The sequence below is a fragment of the Mchenga conophoros genome, linkage group LG7 (genome assembly GCF_057382185.1).
Source record: "Mchenga conophoros isolate Kocher_MC1m ecotype Shallow Benthic linkage group LG7, M_conophoros_male_GT1.1, whole genome shotgun sequence".
NCBI classification, from domain to species: Eukaryota; Metazoa; Chordata; class Actinopteri; order Cichliformes; family Cichlidae; genus Mchenga; species Mchenga conophoros.
This window is the reverse complement of record NC_140532.1, coordinates 13,232,520-13,254,750: the sequence shown is the minus strand read 5'-3', so window position 1 is coordinate 13,254,750 and position 22,231 is coordinate 13,232,520. Positions and strand designations below refer to the sequence as shown.

Below are 22,231 nucleotides of genomic sequence, written 5' to 3'. Positions count from 1 at the left end.
AGCTGGTGTTTCCTGTTTGAGTTTCTGCTGAGGGAGAGTGTCCTCTGTTAGTGCTTGCTTTCACTATTCTCACAAGCTCAAAGGCCTGCAAGTCTTTGAGTACTCTCAGTTCTTGAGGATCTCTTGTACGATGGGTTTATAAGCTTTTCATCTCCTGCAGATTATCCAACTACACTGTTACTTTACTTGTCTATGACCAAAAAATGTATAAAGCAGGTTCGAATGATGTCCCTTCAATTCACTCTTTGAATTTCAGAACGACCACACAGTTATGGAAAGAGGATATACAGTACTTCAAAATATCTTGCTAGCCTGATTATTTCCATGATTTCATCTTGGTACCATGAGAAATCGGGAGAACAATACAGTGTAGGGCGCCCTTGTGCTGCTTTTACGCTTTGATGAATGGACTGAACGTGCCCTCTGAAGATGTCCTGTTGTACTGGGCACTGAGACGTTAGAGGCAAATCCATGTTGCAGTCTATGTTGAATTCACAGACCAGATCCAACACATCCCACAGATGATTACACTGAAACCCGCGGAGTCTGGAAACCAAGTCCACAACATAAACTATTTCGGGCCACTGCTACCAGGGAATACTGTTGCCATGAGCGGCTATATGCGACAAATGCAAGGATGAAAGATTTCCCAGGAGAACATTACCTAAAGCTTCATACTGCTTCTCCCAGTTTGCTTTTTTCCCCTAATGTGTATCCTTCTGCCATTTACTCCCAGAGTAAACAGTAACACTGCACCCAGATATAGTTTGGTCCATAATTCCTTGGACAAAGACAGTTTTTTGCAGTTTTTTTTCTGTACATCACCACAGGAGCAAAGCCAATATGTGATTGAAGTGATGGTACCAATGATGGTATCAATTTAAAAGGTTTTACGAGGATTTTGTTAAATGTTTAGTAATTAGAGTGATTTTTATACACAGTCTGCAGCATCATGGCTACATGACGCCTGTTCATTTCATTCTTGCATGATAAATAAAGGAGATTTAATATCTGAAATTGATTCAAACTGCGACCTGTCCAGGGTGTACCCTGCCTCTCGCCCCAAGACAGCTGGGCTCCCCAGCATCGAAATGTCTGGCAGAGCTCATCAAGGGAGGAATGCAATTGTTCTTCATGGGTTCTAAACTTCAGGGAGTCATTAACTGCAAAATACTTTCAAGTATTAAAAGCAGTCTTTATGATTAAAATTACATTAAAGTATGTTTTACAATTAATGTTGAATTAATTCCTAAACAGTTAATGCAACCCTTTTGAGAAACCACTTGATTACTTGATTTAAAATCCACTGTGGTGGTGTACAGAGGTAAAACTGCAAAAACTGTGTCTCCGTCTGACAAATTATGGACGTAACTGTAAAAAACAACACAGAACTCATCAGACTGAGCCATCGCTCAGTGGCCTAGTTTGGATATTCAGGCCCATTGTAGATGATTTTGGCAACAGACAGGTCAAGATGGGCACGTATACCAGCCTGCACTTACAAAGCCCCTTATGAAGTTCTCTGTATATTCTGACAGCTTTCATTAGTATTAAGTCTTCAGCTATTTGCAAGACAGTAACTCTTCTGTGAAATTGGAGCGCAAACCCAGCCCTCTCTCCCCCAAAAGGATCAGTCAGCCTTTAACACCCTTGACACTGTCACCACTGGCTCTCCTTTTTTGTGCACATTTGGATAGGTACTGTCAAACCACTGCGAGAGCTGCTGTTTTGAAGATGCTCCTACCCAATCACCTACAAAAATCCCTGTTTGACAGATGTCTTTGTAACAATATAATCTATTATTAAAACAATACACTACACAGGCAAATAAGAAATTTCATGGTCATTCGAACAAGAAGGGAAACAGATAAAAAGATATTCTGACACCTGTTATATATCAAAATCTACATCACACAATACCAACATTGTACAGAGTTTCATCACTTTTGGATTGATTGTGTGGGAGGGTGCATGCATGGCTGTGCATGTACACTCAAGTAGGTGGAGAGGGCAGTATCACATAACCTTATCCTTAATATAGTACTCAAAATAAAACATGTCAGGTATACAAACCCCTAGGGAGCATTTGTACCTTTATACTCTCCTTTGCTAAGCCCTTCCTAAACAGCCTCTGTCCAATATAAGGAACCCTAACAGGACAGTTAAGTTTTAATATGCAAAGATGCTGAAAAAGTATTCAAATAACTAATCATAACAGAACATAATCTTGGTATTAAATGAATATATATCACTCTAGTAAACTCGAGTGCAGTTTGAGAGAGACAATTAGGTTGCTAGCCAAACGAGGTGAAGAGGGATGCCCAAGGAAACAATTTCAAAATACCCCTTGTTTGTTCTGATTCATAACATTTGTGGAAATTAACCGTTCTTCCAAAGATTTGCTTATTATTTGGTGGCCATCAGAATTATGATCAGGATAGAAATGTTTTGTCACAGGATGAAAGCGAATAGAACAAAACTGCGGTGACTCTTCCTTTTAAAGAAAAAGGGAACCCAGCAAAATGCCCCCACAATGTAAGAGAGCCACCAAATCCCTTTAATTGATTCACTATTTGGTTTCAAAGGCTCAAATTTTCCCTATATTTCCCATTAATCTGTACATTATTCACTTCAACACCACATTTTCCTAATGTGTTCCTAACTCTTTGCATGTTATTGAACCCATACCAACCTATTATCACAGAGCGAGCAGGAACTCTGAATGCCCTGTTGTATCTGCCACCAAGGCATATGTAGAAGATCCTTTAAATTCTGTTTCCAGTTAAAAGTTTGTCTCTTCTCAGAACACAGTTATTAGGGAATCACCAGATCATAAGTTCACCTTAAATCTTGCTATTTTGGTTGTTTGGCCTTTTACCAACTCCCTACAGCTAGGCTAGCCACTTCCCCCACATCCAAATGGCTGGTTACAAGAGCCAGCTGTTCAATTTGCCAGGAAACCTTGAGGATTACAATCATAAGACACTAAAATCTTACGTGCCACAGCAGTTAGTGTTGTCAAACTGACTAAAGCGAGCACAGTATTTTCAAAAGTATAATTGAATTCAAATAAACTGCACAAATTGAAGCACTACTCCTTCTTTGTACGGGAAACAATTAAACCATCTTTTAAAAAAATGCTCCGTGACCCCAGCCTACACGTACTGTGACCTCACATGGAGTCCAGACCACGCAGCTAGAGTATGTAAAAAGATGCACCAAAAGCTGGTGGGAGGAAACCAGCTGCAGGGAAATGATCAAAGCACACCTCCCACCACAGATTCTTGTGAAATTATGAATGTATAGTATCTGCAGCTATGTGACTATAAATGTAGGGGGACATCAACATGTTCAGCGAAAACGTTCATAAGTAAACAAAAACTAGTTATTCCTGACACAGTCGATTTCTCTCAGACATTTTTGAACTGGCTCCTGATTGGTCCGTGAATGGGTTTCGTCAAACATTCAATGATATATTCGTTGGCTTAACAAGCAAAGAGGAAAGACAGGGCAGTGACAGTGATAGACAGGGTAGCGTTTTCTTTCTCTACTTAAGAAAATGAATGACGTGAAGACTACAGTCAAATACAGCACGGCTGCTTCTCTCTACCCGTACCCGTGAGTGCGTTTGCCTTTTAATATGTGACAAAATGGAGAAACACAGAGTTTCTACCAAATACAGCTGGAATTTGCAGGAGAAAAAGAAGCCTGACCTATTTCTCGGAATGAATGGAAATGACCTACGCTGTGGGCCTGCATGAATCTAAATTGAGTCACCAAGGGTATCCTGTGCAACAGTGTTCTGTTTGATTTAGAAACTGCTCCCCTGCTGATTCGAGGCAAGACAGGGGATGGCTGTGCCCACTAGGCCTTGAGGGGGGAATGTTTCAATGGCAGACGTCTCCAGCAGCACCCTGCTCCCAGACTCAGCACCAGACAAGCCAAGCAACACAAATGCAATTAGGTGCAGGAGGAGCAGACACAAACGTGTTCACACGCATACGTCTCCTTGCTACAGCCTAAAATCCAGTTCCTGTTGCCCCCTGTCTCAGCTGAGCCCTCTTTCTTACAGGTTGCGTTTGAGCAAACATCATATCGAACCATCTGTTGAAACCTGGTAGATTCAAGAAGTTGTTTCTTAAGTGGCTAATAAAAGGAAGTAGAGTGAGTTTCAGAGGTTGTTTTCTAAATTAAACATCAGATTAAAAAGTGAAGACAATGGGGAAAATACCTTAAGTCGCTCATGGAAAGCTGACTGTATTAAACATTATTCGACATTAAAAGGAAAGCTCTGAAATTCTCTGAATTTAAATGCTTTTCATTTAAACTTGGCTTGTGGATGCCGTCCCTGTTAATCGACTGACAAATGATTCATTTCGACAACATAAAAGGTGAAAGAGGGCCATCTTTGTGGGAGTGTTTGCTTGATTGGCATGTGTCTCAGCTTATCACTTTAAACAAAAACGACACAAAAATGTCAGCGCTTCGTCACGACAGAATTTTTAAGGAACCTTAAGGTTGCGTTGCTCCCCTTTGGATTTTGGTTGCAAGCTTATACGTAGCTCTAAAGTTATTCAGACATCAAAAACTCGAAACTGTAAAACACAAGCCCTTTCTAGTATACGTGGACAAATATAGAAACTACAATAAAGGATTTCCACAATAATCTTATTACAACACTTCTGTGAATGAAGCCTTTACCGCAGTATGAAAGGAAATACTTGTGCAGGGATTTATTGGAGCTTTATGAGACAGGTGATCTGTAATTTGGAGGTACACGTCATATTTTCATTCATACGCAAATTCAACAGTGTGCTGAATTAGGGCCTCAAGAAAAAAGGCCTCACACTGGACCAGAGCGCAGTGGCTGGAAAGCTAACCACTACCTGCTATGCTGATGTGTGAAAGAAGCCCCTCTGCCTGCATCTTTGGCCTCTAGCTGACCTCCCTCTGCCTGCAGACAGACCACTTAACACTGCCTCCCCACCTGTAGAGATGTCTGAAGAACAGGCCCCACTTCAGAGCTACGCAGTCAGTGATTGGCCATGATTACCATGGGCACTTGACTCATTTCATCTCCTCTAAAGCACTAAACTTTGGGGCATCAAGCACGGAGATGGATTCTTCTTCCCATCTATATTTTTTGATTGTGTACATTAATACCAGTGTAGAAACACTTTAATTAGAACTTGTTTCTGATGCAAAATATGCATGAAATGCTGTAAAATGCTGAATATCTGAAATGTTGCATTTATTATGCATCTAATGTTGTTGGGTTTTTTTTCCATAGTGATGCGTTGTGAAGGGAATTTCTCTGCTGAGGTTTTCGAGTAGGTAGTGGAACTGGCACCGATGTTTGCAAGGAGGTGTCATTCTGTATCAGCCGAAGAGCAGTTTGATAAAGCGGCACTGCCTCGGTGACATGAAAGCCCAACTGAGTTCAACAACAGCCGTCATCTCTGCTCTGCTTTTCTGTAGATAAATGCCACTGACAGGAACAGAATTCACTGTGGTAACTGATCAGGTGCCAAGTGCCCTCTCCCCAGTGCCCTGCTGCACAGAAGCCCTCCACGGAGCTGGCATTGGCCTGGCCTGGCCTGGTCTTGCAGCCACGGGCCCAAGCTTTGTAGCTCTACCCTCGACTATTCAAGCTATCTCCAAATCACACCCGCCTGCTGTCAGCAGCCCGACTCACAAACCTAAGCAAACAATTTAAAACCCGGCAGTAAAGACCTGACTAGGAGGCAAAGTTAAGACAGCAAAGTTGACTTGATCGGAAATCTAATCTTGCATATTTATGTGGTGTTTATTACACCAGCGTTGCAACTAGCTCAAATATAATTAGTGATAGAAGAGGTGTTATTATGTAGGTCTTTGTCAGAGGACGTGAATGTGTTTTAAAAATACCACAGCAATGAATCAGTGGCCTCACTATCTTTACAGGCAGGCAGAGCTGGTAGGTTTTGTCAACCAGGCCAACAATAAGAGAAGCATACAGGCACCAGAATGAAAGAGGCAGTGGTGTTTGCACTTATTGTTTGGCTTCAGCTGAAAGTGAGATTGCTGTGATTTAATATAAAACAACCAGCCGTTATGCATTTTACCACCATCTCCATGTAAAGCCACCTGGCCCTCCAAAAGAAAAAAGAAAAAAAAACATTGGAATGATTAATATCCCATGTCTGGAATACTCAGAAAATATACATATTATAACCTTCACGGTTTCACAGCCTCATAAACCTAATAGGATATTTATTTTATTTTATTTTAAAAAGTGATTTAAGGCTAGGCTGCAAACATATATACCCAGCTGCCTCGGATGAAGCCTATATTATATTGCTACATCACAAAGGTCTGTGACTAAGCATTGAGGTCCATGTTTACAGCATCCCAGACCGTCGAGGAAATATGTGGCCTCGGTGCGTTTGTCTTCGTCCAAAGAAAAATTAAAGGTATTCGCACAGGAGCTGAAGTTGAATGCATCGAGGCACGTACTCCCATAAAGGCAGGTGCACCTGTCTGCAGTGGCAGCCTTTTGTGCTCACTACCAAATCTACGTGTCGCGCCGTGTGTGCGAAATACAGCATAGACGTACATGTAAAAGGAGATGAAACCATCCGTGTCTCTTACCGTTCTGCCTTCAGTCATGGCTCCCCATCATAGCGTTTGGAGTCCAGACCTCTGACGAGCCGTTTATTCCTATCAGGCTGTGTCACTCACTCCCTCTCTCTCGCTCATCCCCATGTCATGTTTCTCTCCGCTGCAGCAGAACCAAGCCACGCCTCCTCCAGTAGCCGCGTGACGTCTGCCTCTGACGAGCCCTTTTTTGCACACGCCCTCGCATGCGCGTCCATCATTTGGCCGCCAGAGGCCGCTGTGCATGAACCAATAAAGAAAAAAAAAGAAGGAAAGAAATGAAAAGCCAGCGTAATCACAGCCTGTACGAAACTCCAGTGACTGCAAAGCTATTCTCCTGAGATTAAAAGCACACTGAAGACTGCTGCACTCATTTACCACTTTATTAGGAACACCCGTGGATATATAAATCTGCCATACATTTCACAAGGCTTCTAAATGTTATGTTTTAATTACTTTAAAACAAAAAATAAGATAGAAAAAGGGGGATCAGTCTACATAATGTTTATTACTGATGTCAAATTAGGTGACGATGGTGGTGGTGAAGTAGACCTCTGGGCTAATGGGTTAGACAATAGGTTAGGAAATCTTTTTTTTTTTTTAATCTTTTTTTTTTTTTCATTTTTCTTTAAAGTTCTGTCATACACAGGCAAAATCTCGAGTTTCTACAAGAAACAAATTCACCAAGGTGTTATTTTAATAGACGTACCTAACAGGTAGACGTTTGGTTTGGGATCTACATTCCAGTGCTGGGGAAATTATTTATCTATCTATCTATCGTGACTCACAGAGACTGGGTGTTTTCTCATTTTCTTTGGCTCGTTGACTAAATGCTCACCGCGGTCCATTCTCATTGTCCAGTGTTTCACTTGAACTGGTCCAGCAAGTTATCTCTGGGCTGGTGCCTCACACCGAGTCCCCATATCGATCCGCCAGCTTTACCTGCCGCACGGACACTGCGTCTTTGGAGACAGTCCTCACTGTTTGCCGTCTTTCTCACTTTCAACCGAAAGTCCTCGGGCACAGCCATGAGGTCTTCCGTCGCGTTTGTCATTCTCCTGGTCTTCTGCGTTGGATTTACTGGATGTAAACCCTCGTCGCCCTGTCCGAGTGGCCAGTTTATGCTGAAGAACCAGTGTGTCCTGTGTCATCCCACCTGCTCCGAGTGCTACGGACACGAGCTGTTTGAATGCACTACCTGTGGAGTTTGTGAGTAGGATTTTCTTAGCACGTATAACGCGGTGAATATAGGGCTGTTGTTGATGGCTTTCTCAAATGAAAAAAAGGCGATTTTTATTAAATATCTATTACATTTTCCACACACACTAGCTTGCAGTGCATTTGATATACCCACGGATTTTTTTAAAGTCGTGTATCTTATGTGACAATAACTTAAGTTTTCATCATCATTGGCAAAAAGATCCAACACAGTACCTATGAAATGAGGACATGAGAGCACTAAATTTGCATGCCATTGTTCATATAATTGTTTTTTTTAAAGGATTTTATTATAATTTGTTATTATTTTACCACACCTATACCAGATTATGACAAAGACCTGTTGACGACTCAGTAATCCAGTTTTTTTTTTTTTTTTACTAGTCTATTTAATGATTACCCAGCTCTTTAAAAAAGGCTTTTGTTCGATGAGGAGCATTCAGCTCTGGTTTACCATTTACTCTTGTTAAACAATCAGAGAGGCTGGCTGTAGGACTTGCTGGCTACCTCTGAAATAGGGAAGGGTTGAATGTATGAATGTATGATCGTTTTTCACCCGAGTTTTCACGGTGTAATGTGATCGTGTCAGAAAGAGGCCTTTGTTAATCAGAACAGGGAAAAAATATCTGGAAGAGCTGGAAGTAGTGCTGTTGCTGTTGACTAGGCTCAACCTGCAAAAGCTGCAACTCTGTCCCTCCTTCCCTCACACTCTCCCTCCCTTGAACACACACTACTGATTCTCTTACTATACATTGTTGCTGGGTGGACCTATGCTTGGTTGTCATGTGCCATATTTTTCTGATCATGCTGTGATTGAGGGAAGTGGAAGGATAAGAGAGGCAGCAGCTTGCAGCCGCTCTCCTCCCTGTCTCACACGTCTTCTGTGTGGCGCTGAGCAGATGAGACAATGCTGTAACTCGGCTGCTCTCAGAGATGCCTCAGGTGCCACAGGTGCCTTGCTAGGCTAGTGGCAGGTGGCAGAGCATTAATCATGAGGGCCAACACAAGGCTGTCTCTGCTTACAGCTCTGATCTCTGGTCTCCCGCTAATTGCCAGTGTTTATATTAGTTGGAGCATCAGTCCACAAGTGATCTGGCACTGTTGCTGTCTGCAGTCAGTTTATAATGATCTTTATGCCTTCCATTCGCCTGCCGCTATTCTCTGTTTTTATTAAATATGCATGTGAAATCTCTGAATCCAGCACCTCCCAGCAGTTGCCACAGATTCCCTCAGCAATCCTCATCTTTCATTAGGCACTTACTTTTACACAGTTGCAGTGTCTTTTTAACTTTCCTTCATCCGACTGGCTGTCAGATGAAGAAAAGATTAAAACTTACCTCTGTATTTATTAGGAGAATCTGAATGTTTTTCACTCTCAGAATACGGCAAACAGCATTTTTATGATAAGGGAAAATAGAGTATGCTAACAGCTCCTCCGTGACCTCCTCTTCCTCCTCAGATGAAGACGGACAGGAACGTTTCCTCCACCAAGGTCGCTGTCGGACACACTGCCCACGGGGATTCTATCCTGACAGGGGTCACTATGCCTGCCTGCCCTGCATAGCCAATTGTGAACTGTGCACAGATGGCAACATATGTGCCAAGTGTCGAGGACATTACAAACTTCACAATGGGGTCTGCCAAACAGCACTCTGCGGCATAGGTAAGTGCAAAACAGAGTTTTTGTGGAGGCGATATCTTTGCCTAACAGAGAGGCATTCAGTATTCTGGACCTCTGTGTTTCAGGGCAGGTGCAGGACCCTGATACAGGAGAGTGCATTGACTGTGAAATTGGCTGCAAAACATGTTACACAGGTAAACATGCTTTCTGTATGAGGCCCACACACCATTACTGTTTAGCGATGTATATTAAAACGCTGATAAAGGAGCACAATGCAGTTTGTTTCTCCCTATGAATGCTAATTAATTACCTTTTCTCCTCTGTTCCCAGAAGACCCAGAGATCTGTAGCAGCTGTGTTGAAGGTTACTTTCTGTGAGTGTTTTTTTTCTTACCTTATTATTATATTTTGATAACTGTGTTTTCCTCCTGTTCTGCTCTGAAATCATCCACAGACAACAGCGTCAATTGGCAATTATCTTTTCATTGTTTATGGATTTGACAGGTATTTTCTATTAGTTTGAATATTAGTAATTATTAATAAAAAACACAAAAAATTGAAATCATTATTTTTTGTAATTTCTTTTCTGATTTTTAACAGTTTTAAAATTAGTTAATCAGTTTACGCTTATAAATTTGAGTTCAAAAGGTCTGAAATGTTGCAAATAGTAAAATGAGAAAACTCGACTTAGTTATTTGTTTATCCGGCATGGAACAGTTATGCTTTTGCATGCTATGCTTTATGATTTTTCAAACAGTTTTTCTTTTTTTATGGAGATTAAATATGCTGCCAAGAAGCAATTAACCTCACAATGACCCTGTAATTGTTTTTTACATTCAATGGTATTGCTTTGCAGGAAAAAAAACAACAACAACAAAAAACGGGTCTTGTAAATCTACATGCACTGTGAGGCATTATATGGCCAACCATTTCACAAATTGCTTATCAGAATATGCTTAGCTTTCTTGCCTCTACAGAAAATTGCATCTATATTCCTGTTTACACCAGCTTATCAATTGGACGCAGTGTGTAACACAAGTTATAGAGCCAGAACAGACCCCCCAATTGTGCACTCCTCCCTCGAGTTTAGGCCTCCTGGAATCGTGTGAATCAGGTTACCTTCCATTCAGAATCATACGCTGTTACCTGAGCCTTGGTTTTGAGCTCAGAAGAGACTTAACAAAGTGTTCTTATGTGTAAGGAGTAGAGAAAAACAAGTAGAGATGGAAGAGCTGCAAGAAAATACAGCACCTGCTTTTGTGGATGCTACACAGGTTTATTGGGATAGTCTATTTTTCTGCATCTGCTTGTGTAGTTTTCTTTAAAAGTATGGTTTTAGAGATTCAATATGACTGTTCATCTTAGCATTTTATGTTGTTATAGCTATTATATATCTACATGTGTAGCAGACAAAAATAAAATAAATATAATCCAGCAGGGAGCTATTATAAATTGGAAAAACAGCCACACTGCGACAGATTGTGACAGTTTCGAGCACTAAAAGAAATTCCTCCTTTTGAGATTTTGCTGGTAGTGAAAAATGTTAAAGTTCGACAGCTTTGGCATAACCATGAATCAGTGAGTCCAGTGTTACTCTTGCATTAAACGCCGCCTTTTAAAAGAAATCACAGCATGATGGATGTTTGGTATTTATTGGCATTTACTTTCCTCCCCAAGGAACCAAAGAAGTGCAGCAAAACCAAAAATTGCTGTGATTCATTCTCACTATAATTTAAATCCTTCATTTCCCGGGGCTTTCTCTTTTCTGAGACTAGCTGCAGTATATTTTCTTCCTTACTAACAAAGTCCAGGAGTAAAAGACCTAAACAGAAGTTGCGTTGGAAATGCAAATGTGCTCTTCTGGAATGGATAGCCTGGTGTTTGCACAGGGGGATTCTTAAACATCCTGCAGATTTTAAAGCAGAGTAGTTTTTCCTGGCAAGAAATGGGGCCTGGTTTGTACCAGCTGCTATTGTGAACCACTTGATGGATGCATCGTGGCGCCTCCAGCTGTTCCTCTTCAAACAACCCCCACATCTTAGCACCAGATCCACGGCAACGCAGTAGGAAGGGCAGGTTGGGCTGTCACTGGTCAGGTTCCCTTATGTAGGAAGGTGGTGGAATAGGCTACACAAGATGCTGCATCACATATGTTAGTGGCTTATTTGCTGCTTGGCTAAGTCCCTCTTTCTTTAATGTTTTAGCGTGACATCTTTGCAAATCAAATCTTCACTTTTTTTAAAGCTCGTTTCTGGGGCAGCTGTCTCATGTTTAATAAGACAGTTAAGCCCCGAAGGACTGATAGGATAGGTTAATGACAGAAATCACCCCATACCTGCGGGCTACAAATAAAACACCAATTATCTTTTCGCCTTAAGAAGAAAGTAGAACCACAATATGCTTGAAGAAAGCCAGCCTACATTGTGCTTCCTGTCCTTACTGTTGTTCGTCTAAACTGCATGAGTTGCTCTGAAGTCAACAATTCATCTACAGGTGTGCGGCTTACTGACACAATGCATGTTGGGATTACCACTTGTGTGCGGTATACCTTGTGTTTCTGCTGCCATCAGATCATGGTGCTTTTCATCGGCTTTTTTGATATCACAATAGTTCTGTTCAGCATGTTTGCTTTGCAAAACAGAGTCTACTTTCATTTAATAGCTGTGGCAGGGAGTTCAAGTAATGCAGTCACTGACCTATTAAAAGTTCTACTGAGGAAAAATACTTTGCTAATTGCCAGGGATTCTTATTGCTCACCACGTGCAAACAAGTTAAAGAAACTAATGGAAGATTTTCAATGAACCTTTCTCTACAGTTTCAGGCACCAGTGTCGCAGACATTGTCCTCAGAGCACCTATGAGGACAGAGGCAGGCGTGTCTGTCTCTCCTGCCCAGCACCATGTGAAGACTGCAGGAATAACACGCACTGCTTTGCCTGCCAGCCTGGTTACTTCCTCAACGGTAGAAGCAAATAACAATCATATATCTATGCTTTCCTTACTATCAGTATACTAAATGATGCAGATGTTCCATACCATACTAAAAGAGTATATTCAATATATTCTTTAATCACGTTGTTTTTGAGACTAACCAAAGACAAATGAAAGCACTCTGAGTCTTAATTTGGCTTGCAAAACATGTTCATTTAAGCAAATCTGTAACATAAGATATGCAAATGTATGATTTATGCAAACAAAGAAGAAGGGATTGTGTTTTTGTGTTCTGTAGGCGTGGGAGAAAAAGGTTGGAGACTGTAAATAAAGCCTGGAAACAAAACTATAGTAAAGAAAGGTTGGCGAGCCCACTGCTGCACTAATCGGCCTCCACCTTCTCCAGCTACAAGGTCCAGTTTCAAAAAAAAAAAAAAAATCTAGGTCATTGTTTTGTGCCTGGGCAGTCAGATGGAATTTGGAGAGAGAGTGATCCTATAAGGGCAAAGGAGAAGGATTTACGCAGCAGTGAACAGCTCACTTATGAGAATAAGTTTATCAGCACCATTTAAAGAATAAATAGTGTTTTTACAAATCAAAGTAACTTCTTATGGTTTCTCTTGACTTATTTCTACAGAAAAAAGTAGAAGAGAACATGTAGAGAAGTGCTTTTGTCTGCTATAGCATCCATGTTTTTAAGATTGTCAGTATAGAAGAAATGCTGTAATGGAATAATGTCGTAATAACATTAGTCCCTCTCTGTGCTTCTGTGTCTGTGTCAGAGGGACAATGCATTAAAAAGTGTCCTCAGCAAACCTTCAGCGACTCCAGCGGGTGGCGCTGTCAGTCTTGCCACAGCTCGTGCCAGACATGCCACGGACCTCGTGCAACAGACTGCGACCTTTGTCCTGGTGGGAATTTTCCTGTACATGGACAGTGTCCTCACATTAACTGCCCACAGGGACAGTATTTTGATGGTAAGTAGAGGAAGCACGGTGAAAGCTGACTTAGGCTGGTTAAAAAAGAAGTTTTATGTGATCCACTGTAATCCAGGTAAATTACAGATTTACAAATTTACGAACAAAAGGACAGAATGACATATCAGGTCATAGCTGAATCGCAGATAACACTCGTAACACGATACTTCTCTGAATCTCGGGTGGAAATGATTGCTTTTCTCCTTTGGGTGACACTGGAGGTCAGTACACTGTCCCAGAAATGTGGAGGGATTCATCGTCTTGCTCAAGGACACTTTAGGAAGTTGATACTTGCTCTGCTGAGCCCACAAGCTTGAACCCTGCTGAAGGACCTCTGGGGTCATCTGCCTCAAGCATCTACCTCTCTAGCCCCTTCTCTTTTGTGTCTGTGTCACCAGCACTTGGATACAATACTCCATTGTTCTTGTTATCAGCCATATACGGTTAATAAGTCGATTGTTTTAATTTCCACATCATTGGTTTCATTATTTGCTTACGCGTGTGGATAAGCCAGCTTCGTCAGGAGCAGTTCGCATTCAGCCATCAAGTATTTTTCCAAGCTATATACTGCTATTGTAAGGAAACAGCTTCATTTAAAACATTCTACTTCTTAGGTTTCGATTTTAACACAGGTGTCATTCACATATCTGTAAAACTGACCAGTGCTGTCACTTTGAGCCAAGAGCTGTTATTGCGCATTTGCAATTTAGTGTTTTGTTGTTTTTTTTTAAAACACTAGTGCCTGTTTTATCCTTAGGCAACACTGAACATGAATGGTTTTAGAGCAATACCTTTTCTTAATGTTTGCTTTTGAATACAGAATGCAATAGTCCAAAAGCTCCTGATTATCAATCATTTCTGTTTATTTCTGCCCAGAGCCCTTTCTTATACAGTCTATTTGTGCCTGAGACACTAAATCTTGTTATGGTTCCCTCTTGTGGTGGGGATGGTTAAAACAAGCTGTGTGCTGTATGTATATTCTTTTCCATCCAGGGAAATATGGTGAATGTCACACGTGCAATGTTTCCTGTAAGACCTGTTTTGGCCCACAGGCACTGGATTGTTCTTCTTGTTTTAAAGGTAATATTTACTGCTTTTAGCTTTTCAGAGTAAACTATCTTAATCGCGATGTTAATTCTTGATGCCAATCGTGCGAGTGTGGATGTGTGTGTATTTGTGCTTCACAGGATATTTCCTGGACCAGGACAGTTCCTGCGTAGAGCAGTGTCCACCTGGCTCATATGCGAACTCTGCCACTCAGCTGTGTGAGGACTGCTCTCCCAGCTGTGAGGCCTGTGTGGACACCAGTGATAACTGCATCAGCTGTTCCAAAGGCACCGATAAACTTTTTCTCCACCAAGGCCGGTGCTGGTCCAATTGCCCAGAGTAAGCAGTTTGATAAGCGGTGAAACAAACACGGAGCTATGCAATGATGACACGATCTTCTTCGTGCTTCGCTTCTCTTTTGTTTTCTCCCAACCGTATTGGGGTTATTTTTGTTTTGTTTTTCTTTAGAGGTTTCTTTGAGACAGCAGAGGGGTCGTGTGAAGCCTGTGATAGCTCCTGTCTCACCTGTGATGACATCAAATCCCAGTGTCTGTCCTGTGCTGACGGCTACTACCTGGAGAGTGGCATGTGTAGACTCAACTGTTCGCTGGGAATGTATCCTGCAGATGATGGTACCTGCAGACGATGTCCTCCCCACTGTGAAGTTTGCTCAGATGACAGGACCTGCTTCCGTGAGTTATTAGCACAGTCAGCAGATTTAAAAGATATAATGTTCGATACAGGTGAGAGATTTGTGTTATAAATTTTTCACCCCTCCAGGGTGCAGTTTCCTCTACTTGATGCTGAACGGTGAGTGTAAGGCTAGTTGTCCTGTGGGCTATTATGAGGACATGGAGGAGGGCCGCTGCGGTCAGTGCCACCCTACGTGTGGCAGCTGTTCAGGGCCTTCAGCAGATGATTGTGAGACCTGCTCAACCTACAGCCCCAAGCTCTATAAAGGTGTATGCTCAAAGGACTGCCCCGCTGGTACTTACTATGAGACTGCAGCTATGGAGTGTCAAGGTGAGCACCTGGATTCACAGATTTGATTTGGTTTTAAACACCAAATATGTGGAGTTTTCTTGTTACGGCTTCACCGTTCTACAGCGAGAATTCTTTCTAGTTTTCATGATGCTACTACGTCAGTTCAAAGACCATAAATTCAGATGTCAAAATGATTAAAATACACTTTAATCATTTAATCATTTTAATATTTATTCAATTTTGATGAAATTGAAATTTTAGAAATTGAAACTGTAGCAACTATGAAATGCAACTGTCAAATTTCATTTCATTTAAATCCAATGATATTACCTCTGTTCGAGTTTTGGATTTGACCTTCCTAGTAGCAGGAATTCTGCAGTGTTGCAAAGTTATTTGTTTTTATCCCTCAGCCGTAAAAGGCTGATGGGGTGTGGTTGTCACCTTGCGGAGCGGGTGGCTGGCACGAACACTCAAGTTTATGAATGTGATAACTCGAGAAGGAAACCACCTAAGACTTTTAAATTGATAAAATTATTAATTATTTAATTATTATTATTATTTAATTAATTAATTATTAACTAAAAATTTCAGAAAACTTCAAATCTCGGCGACCTCGACCTCAAGGTCAGAAGATCTTGTGAATGTGATAACTTCAGAACAAAGCAACATAGGATTTTCACATTTATACCATAGGTGCATCTACTAGGAGCCTGAGGGGTACTACTGGCACCACCAGAACTTTTAAGATAATGTTAAGATAACCCCACAAGTAATATTCTCTAATGTTTTTTCACAATGTGTTGCTGAAAGTACTTTGACTCACAGGACTTGCATCTGTGTAATATAGAGCTGGGATATCCCTTTGAATAAGTACGGTAGTTGGATAAATTAACATGTAGATGTGTTGCAATAATCATGCATAATACTCTGGGTAATTGATCAAACTGACCCTTTCCATGTCGTAGTTTTTAGGGAATTGATGTAAAAGAAGCCCAGAGTTATTATTATTGTATTTTCTGATTCATTTTTATTTGATTCTTTGATTTCAGAGTTTCATTTAGTTTCCAGAGTGGGTTTGCTATTTTCAGTTTTGGTTTTACTGTTTGAAAATGTTGCCTTTTAGTTTAGTTTGTATTAGTTTTAGTGTTTATTTCATGTGCTGGAGGCAATGTTTCGGAAAAAATCTGGCACAGACTTTTTAAAAGCAGTTTACTCCCAGTCCTGCAGTATTATAGTATCTATACTATACTGTAGTGTTTATACAGTCGTACCTATACTACTGTATAAATTAGATCATAATGTAAAATAGATCAGCTTGCAGCACCACATTCGTTTCAGCGGAACTGCTGATTTTTTCACTATACAGCTCCTATTCTCACCACTTGAATTTGTATATCAGCAATCGGTTCTGGATCTCCTCCACAACGTTAGAAGTGTGACCCTTCAACTTGTCTTTCATTTTGGGGAAGAGGATAAACTCACCAGGAGCCAAATATGCCAGAGTTGGGCCAGTGGTGACAACACCACGTAGCACAGTGGAGATGCTAAAGTTTCTCTCCCTTAGACAGCTCAGCGTAATATAGTAAAGCTCACCACAGAGAATCAGACAAATTTATGGTGCAAGCTCTGTAAAAGTATAATAAAAAAACCCAAAATGCACATGTGCCGCCTTGAGGTTTGAACACTGTGGACTCCACACACACTAATGTCCACAGACATGAAAGTTAGGTTAGCTAGACTCAGAAAGTTAAATGTTTGCGCTGTGCTTGAGGTCCATGGAGTGGTTAGAATGGCACTCACACAGAACAGTCTATAAAGCGTGCACTAGAAGTCCACGCCAAGTACACAAAGAAAAAACCTTGAAAGCGAGATCATCCAATTTTTTCCTCACACCTTCTATTAGACTTTACCTTGAATAATGTTAAAGCTTGAATAAGCGTTAAAAATAAAATAAAACAGAAAATGTGTAACAAAGGGAGGTTAATGCAATGGCCAAAAGCAATTACTAAACTCACAACTGAGTGATAATGAAATAAGCTATTTGCTTAAAATGAAATCCATTCACCTCTAAAACATGATTATTGTACCCTCTTGTGTAAATGTGGTAATGTGACATGAAGGTGTTGCAATCTGCTTTGCTTGGTTGTATTTAGAGTGCCACCAGACTTGCCTTAGCTGCACCGGGCCGGACGCCAACGAGTGCACCCAGTGCGAGAGAGGACTCGTGTTGGATCCAAACACGTTACTGTGTGGTGTGACGGGTGATACGGCCTGCCCACCGGGGACCTACCTACACAACGACCAGTTCACCTGCAAGGGTTGCCACCGACACTGTCTTTCGTGTGAGGGGCCAGGCAACGATGAATGCCAGACCTGTGCTGTCCCCAGATATCTTTACAGTGAGCATTTTCAACAGGTTTATGTGCAGACACAGAGGTGATTTGTGGTATAAATGAAAATCAGCACAAAACTGATTGTTTTAAAGTTGATTTATCATGCAAAGACAAAACAAATCTGAATCATTTATCTTTTAACTGTTAGCTCTACAGGTGTTTGAAAAAGCCTTTTCTCATTTTAATCACTAATGAAATTTTTGGCCCAAGTTATAGACTTTGCTTTTGCATTTAGTGCTCTCACAGCTGGCTTCATAATAATGGCTTTTGTAAGACTATTTGACAATTTCAGGTTAAACAGATTTATGCAGTTGTACTGGTTGCTTCTCTGAAGTGAGTACGCCACCAAGTTAAGGTGCTAACTCTGTTGCTGTATGCTTTTTTTCCAGACAGCACATGTGTTAATACGTGTCCTGATGGCACGTATACCACAAGGCAGGAAGCTGATGGAAAGATGTTGGGACTCTGTTTGCCTTGTGACCACGTGTGTTCCTCTTGCACTAGTGCATCACCAAGAGATTGTCTTACGTGTTCTCCAGGATATCTGCGGCTCCTTCAGCTCTGTGTCACCCATTGTCCCACTGGGTAGAAAGCTCTGTTACTATTTGTGAAATGTTTACCTCAAGTAGACAAACAATTTCTGCAAACAGACCTTTATGCTTCAGTGACCCCAAACTAGAGATAATACAGTATTTGTTTTGGAAGTGAACCAAAGTTTCTTAGGAAGAAAGGGTGTAACGTGGTTTCTCCTTCTTCAGCAGCAAAGTAACTTTTTCTTAAAGCTTTTTATTTTATTTTATCAGTTACATATTTGACAAACATGAAGGAAATGTTTTAACCCATTTTTTTATGCATTTCTTCAGGTATTACAGGGAGGGCTCCCAGTGTCATAAATGTCACCAGTCCTGTGAGCTGTGTACAGGACCGGGGCCCGAGTCTTGCAGGGCATGTTCCCCTCCTCTGCTGGAGCTGAAAGGCACCAAGCTGTGTGTCGAACGCTGCCCACACCGCTTCTATCAGTCTAACGACATCTGCAAAAAATGTCATATCAGTTGTCAGACATGCATAGGTAGGTAGAGGTGAAATGTCAAACCAGTGAGTCAACAGAAACCCATTTTTAAGCATTCAGGCATGTTTTTTACATGTTATTTATTTTACTGTGTTACATACAGCTTTTTGTTCTAATCATTTCATTTAATTTCAGTTCAGCAAACAGAAAAATAAAATTCCTTCTGAAATGTAACACTGATGTAACTATTTAGACCATTTGCTTTCATTTTAACTCAGGAGTCTCTCTTTCTCTTAATCATCTTTGAGATGTTTCTGTACCTTGATTGGCACATGAAAACAAAATCAAAGGGGAAGCAAAAGGAACTCAAAAGCCCTCCCTAAAGTGCTTGTAGACATGACTGTGTGGAGGCACAGATCCATATTCTTACAGGGAGCACATTTGGAGCAACAAGCACTCTTCCTGTAGACAAACGATTCCCAAACTGAGGAATCATGAGAGCAAGATCGTGGTACTAAAGGTGGTTAGGAACCTGGTGACCTCCAGAGAACCTGTGGTGACATGGGACAAATAGAATATGCATTATAGCAGCACTCCAGTGATCTGGGTACAGTATCTAGCAGCACAGCTTCATTCAGTAGTATTAAATGGGGGGGGGGGAAACCCTCAATTGTTACTTTATTTTTTATTTTGTAGACTGACTGTTGACTGTAAATGGTTTTCGGATACTAAATGGTGGTATGCTGGGTAAGACTGTTACCTCACAGGGTCCTGGATTTGAATCCAGTCTAGAGTCCTTCTATATGTGGATGTCTGCATGGGTCTCTCCAGTTACTCTGGCTTGTTCTCACAGTGTGATGAACTGGGTTGCCACCACCACCACCTTTGACCCTGAACTGGGGCTTGAATAATTTCTGACTGTACTTTATATTTCCAAACTGTCAATATCGTGGATTCACTTTCTCATTAGGTATCTGCTCAGTGCCTGTATGTGTGTTTGCAGATGCCTCTCCTCAGGGCTGCTTGACTTGTGACTGGGGCAGCATGCTACAGGACAAAGTGTGCTATCCACGCTGTAAGGAGGGACTGTACTTTTCTGAAGAGGTGGGTTATGATTAGGGCTGTTCGATATGACGATATATATTGGATGACGATATAAAAACGTCTATCGTTTCATTTTATGCTATTGTTTGTTTCGTGGTGTCACAAAATAAACTGTTTACGGCAATATTTTTCATCGTTTTGATGGTCACTGTAGTGGCTATATTAATTTCTTAAAGTTCTCTATTTCTCTTATATTCAATATAACCACACTACAGATGGACAAGCGCCTGTTTTATGCTTTGTGGTTAGCAACAACAACGGTAACACCATCGCGTGTCCGCTTGTTTATGTTCCACATAAACCTTTCACAATAAAGCTCAAGATCCTGTTGAGACTTTTCAAAATAAATTGAATCACGTGAAAGAGCAGATTGTTTACGGATGAGAAGTAAAAAAAGAGCCGCCAGGTGCTAAAAGACTCAAACGTTAGAACAGGCTTTCCCCGCAGCATGCCGTGTAATAAATACTCACAAAGAAAACGGCGGGCATTACAATTTATGTCTAAAAATGTATCGTTTCATGCATCGGTTAAAACACTCGACTCCAGCTACATGACGCCCAGCTGGAAACACTTCCCGCAAGTCGAGCTGCCCAAAGTTCACAGAATTTACAGAAAATGTTACAGTTTTGTGATTTATATCATTATCAGACGATAGAATTCTTATATCGGGATATGAGATTTTGGTCATATCGCACAGCCCTAGTTATGATTTAATGATCGTCTTGTCATTGTACTACTCTATGTATCATAACCATTGTATTTAAAGGCAAATGGCAGGTGTTCTCGCTTAAATTGATAGCATAGAATCTGCCTACAGACACTAATTGATCACACCACCATAAATGAGTGAAATAATAAAAAACACTGATCCAAATTAATATTTTAGTTTGGCTGCCACATATATTCGTAAGCGAGCTACCACGGATGTTTGCTGTATGCCTACTAGCTTGTGACAGTACACAAAAGAAAGTACATAGACATCCTCTCAAAACCAGGATGTAGTAAAACAGGATTAACAGTGAGTAATACTGACATACTGAATTGTCAGGTTAGAACTGATAGTGGTGAAACAGGCTGGGCTATTTGCCTTCCATTCTCTTCAGAGCATAATATAACCTCTGGCATAACCTTTTATCTAATGTCTGTATCTAACTGTTCGATTGTAGGAAACATGCAAGCCTTGCAACAAGTCATGCAGGCATTGCTACGGCCCCGGACCTGACCACTGTCTGACTTGTCACACTGACTCTGCTCTTCATGCTGTGGAGAACCGTTGTGCTCCATGCTGTCAGACTGGAGGCAATTACACCAATTGCTGTGTTTGTGACAGCCGCTCAGGTAGTGATGCTGTCTTTCATAAGCGAAAGAAAAGTTTATAGATGTGACAGTTTACTAAAGGAATTTTGTGTTTTTTCTAGCACTGTGTGTGGAGGCCCCCCAGCCTAAATCAGGAGACATCCAGGAAACCGATATGAGTTTGTCCTCCAGAACTCTGAAGCACACCTCGGCTGCCTTGCCTATTGCTCTGCTGCTGGCAATTGGTTTGACTCTGGCTGTATTTGTCTTGGTTAAAGCCCATGCTAGGAAGAGGCTTTGTTGGAAACGAAGCTATGAGAGATTGAGTGGTAGTGCGAACATTAACATGCCCCACGGCGTGCCCGAGCCAGATAGCGGAGATGAGGTAGATGTGGTGTACACCAGCAAAGGTGGATCCGTTTATCGGCGTTACAGCTTCATCCACGAGCAGGACACAGATGCAGACCAGGATGTGGATGAGAACATCCGTTTTAGTCATTCTTAGATGCATTTAGAGCTCAGAGTAATTGAGGAATGTTTCGGGATGCTCAGTATCAAGACGGACACGTAGTCAAAGTTAAAATAGTTAATGTGTAAAAGAGAACGCAGCAGTAATTTTCTTTGGTATGTTTCTTTTGACTTCAGGTGAATATTTATTCTATGAAGTGCCTGTATCTGTATAATGGAAATTCTTAGACACGTGAAACAGTACAGATCATACACGTTTGTGTAAATGTATATGGGTTTTTTTTTTCAACTTGATATTAAAGTCGTGCTTGTGAAACAGTGAATTGGTCATATACTGTAAGTTAAACTTGTTTGTTGGAAAGAGAAAATCTTTTCTAATTTACATCGTTTGAATGCCTTGAAACAACTGCCTTAAACCCTGTCATCCTGGTAATGTTATCAGTGTCATCTGGTCTATCAGTGGCATCAGTAGAGTTGAATACAATTCTGCAAACTGTAAAATACTCCAGGAATGTTTTTTGGTTTTCCACACCTTAGTTTTACATATTT

The 22,231-nt window shown here is 41.1% G+C and overlaps 2 protein-coding genes across 3 annotated transcripts in view; one reads left to right on the top strand and one right to left on the bottom strand.

Annotated features, from left to right (window-relative positions):
• Positions 1-6,911, bottom strand: part of otud7a (OTU deubiquitinase 7A) — a 46,297-nt gene extending 39,386 nt beyond the window's left edge. Inside the window, exon 1 of the mRNA XM_085282189.1 lies at positions 6,631-6,911. The gene's annotated coding sequence lies outside the window, so the exon portion shown is untranslated. The remainder of the gene's footprint in view (positions 1-6,630) is intronic.
• Positions 6,912-7,002: 91 nt separating this feature from the next.
• On the top strand, positions 7,003-22,005 carry LOC146569707 (uncharacterized). 2 transcript variants are annotated; one of them, XM_085282188.1, is made up of 16 exons: positions 7,003-7,845; positions 9,314-9,517; positions 9,601-9,669; positions 9,809-9,848; positions 12,290-12,435; positions 13,187-13,381; positions 14,375-14,461; positions 14,569-14,767; positions 14,897-15,120; positions 15,209-15,451; positions 17,566-17,811; positions 18,195-18,390; positions 18,669-18,874; positions 19,818-19,918; positions 21,085-21,256; positions 21,337-22,005. In XM_085282188.1, exons 1-16 carry the CDS (start codon positions 7,467-7,469, stop codon positions 21,717-21,719), a joined length of 3,090 nt encoding a protein of 1,029 aa, XP_085138314.1. In that variant the 5' UTR covers positions 7,003-7,466; the 3' UTR covers positions 21,720-22,005. The 2 variants fall into 2 exon arrangements, with proteins under 2 accessions (XP_085138314.1, XP_085138313.1); XM_085282187.1 differs by having other exon boundaries at positions 7,004-7,845; positions 9,806-9,848.
• The last annotated feature ends 226 nt before the right edge of the window (positions 22,006-22,231 follow it).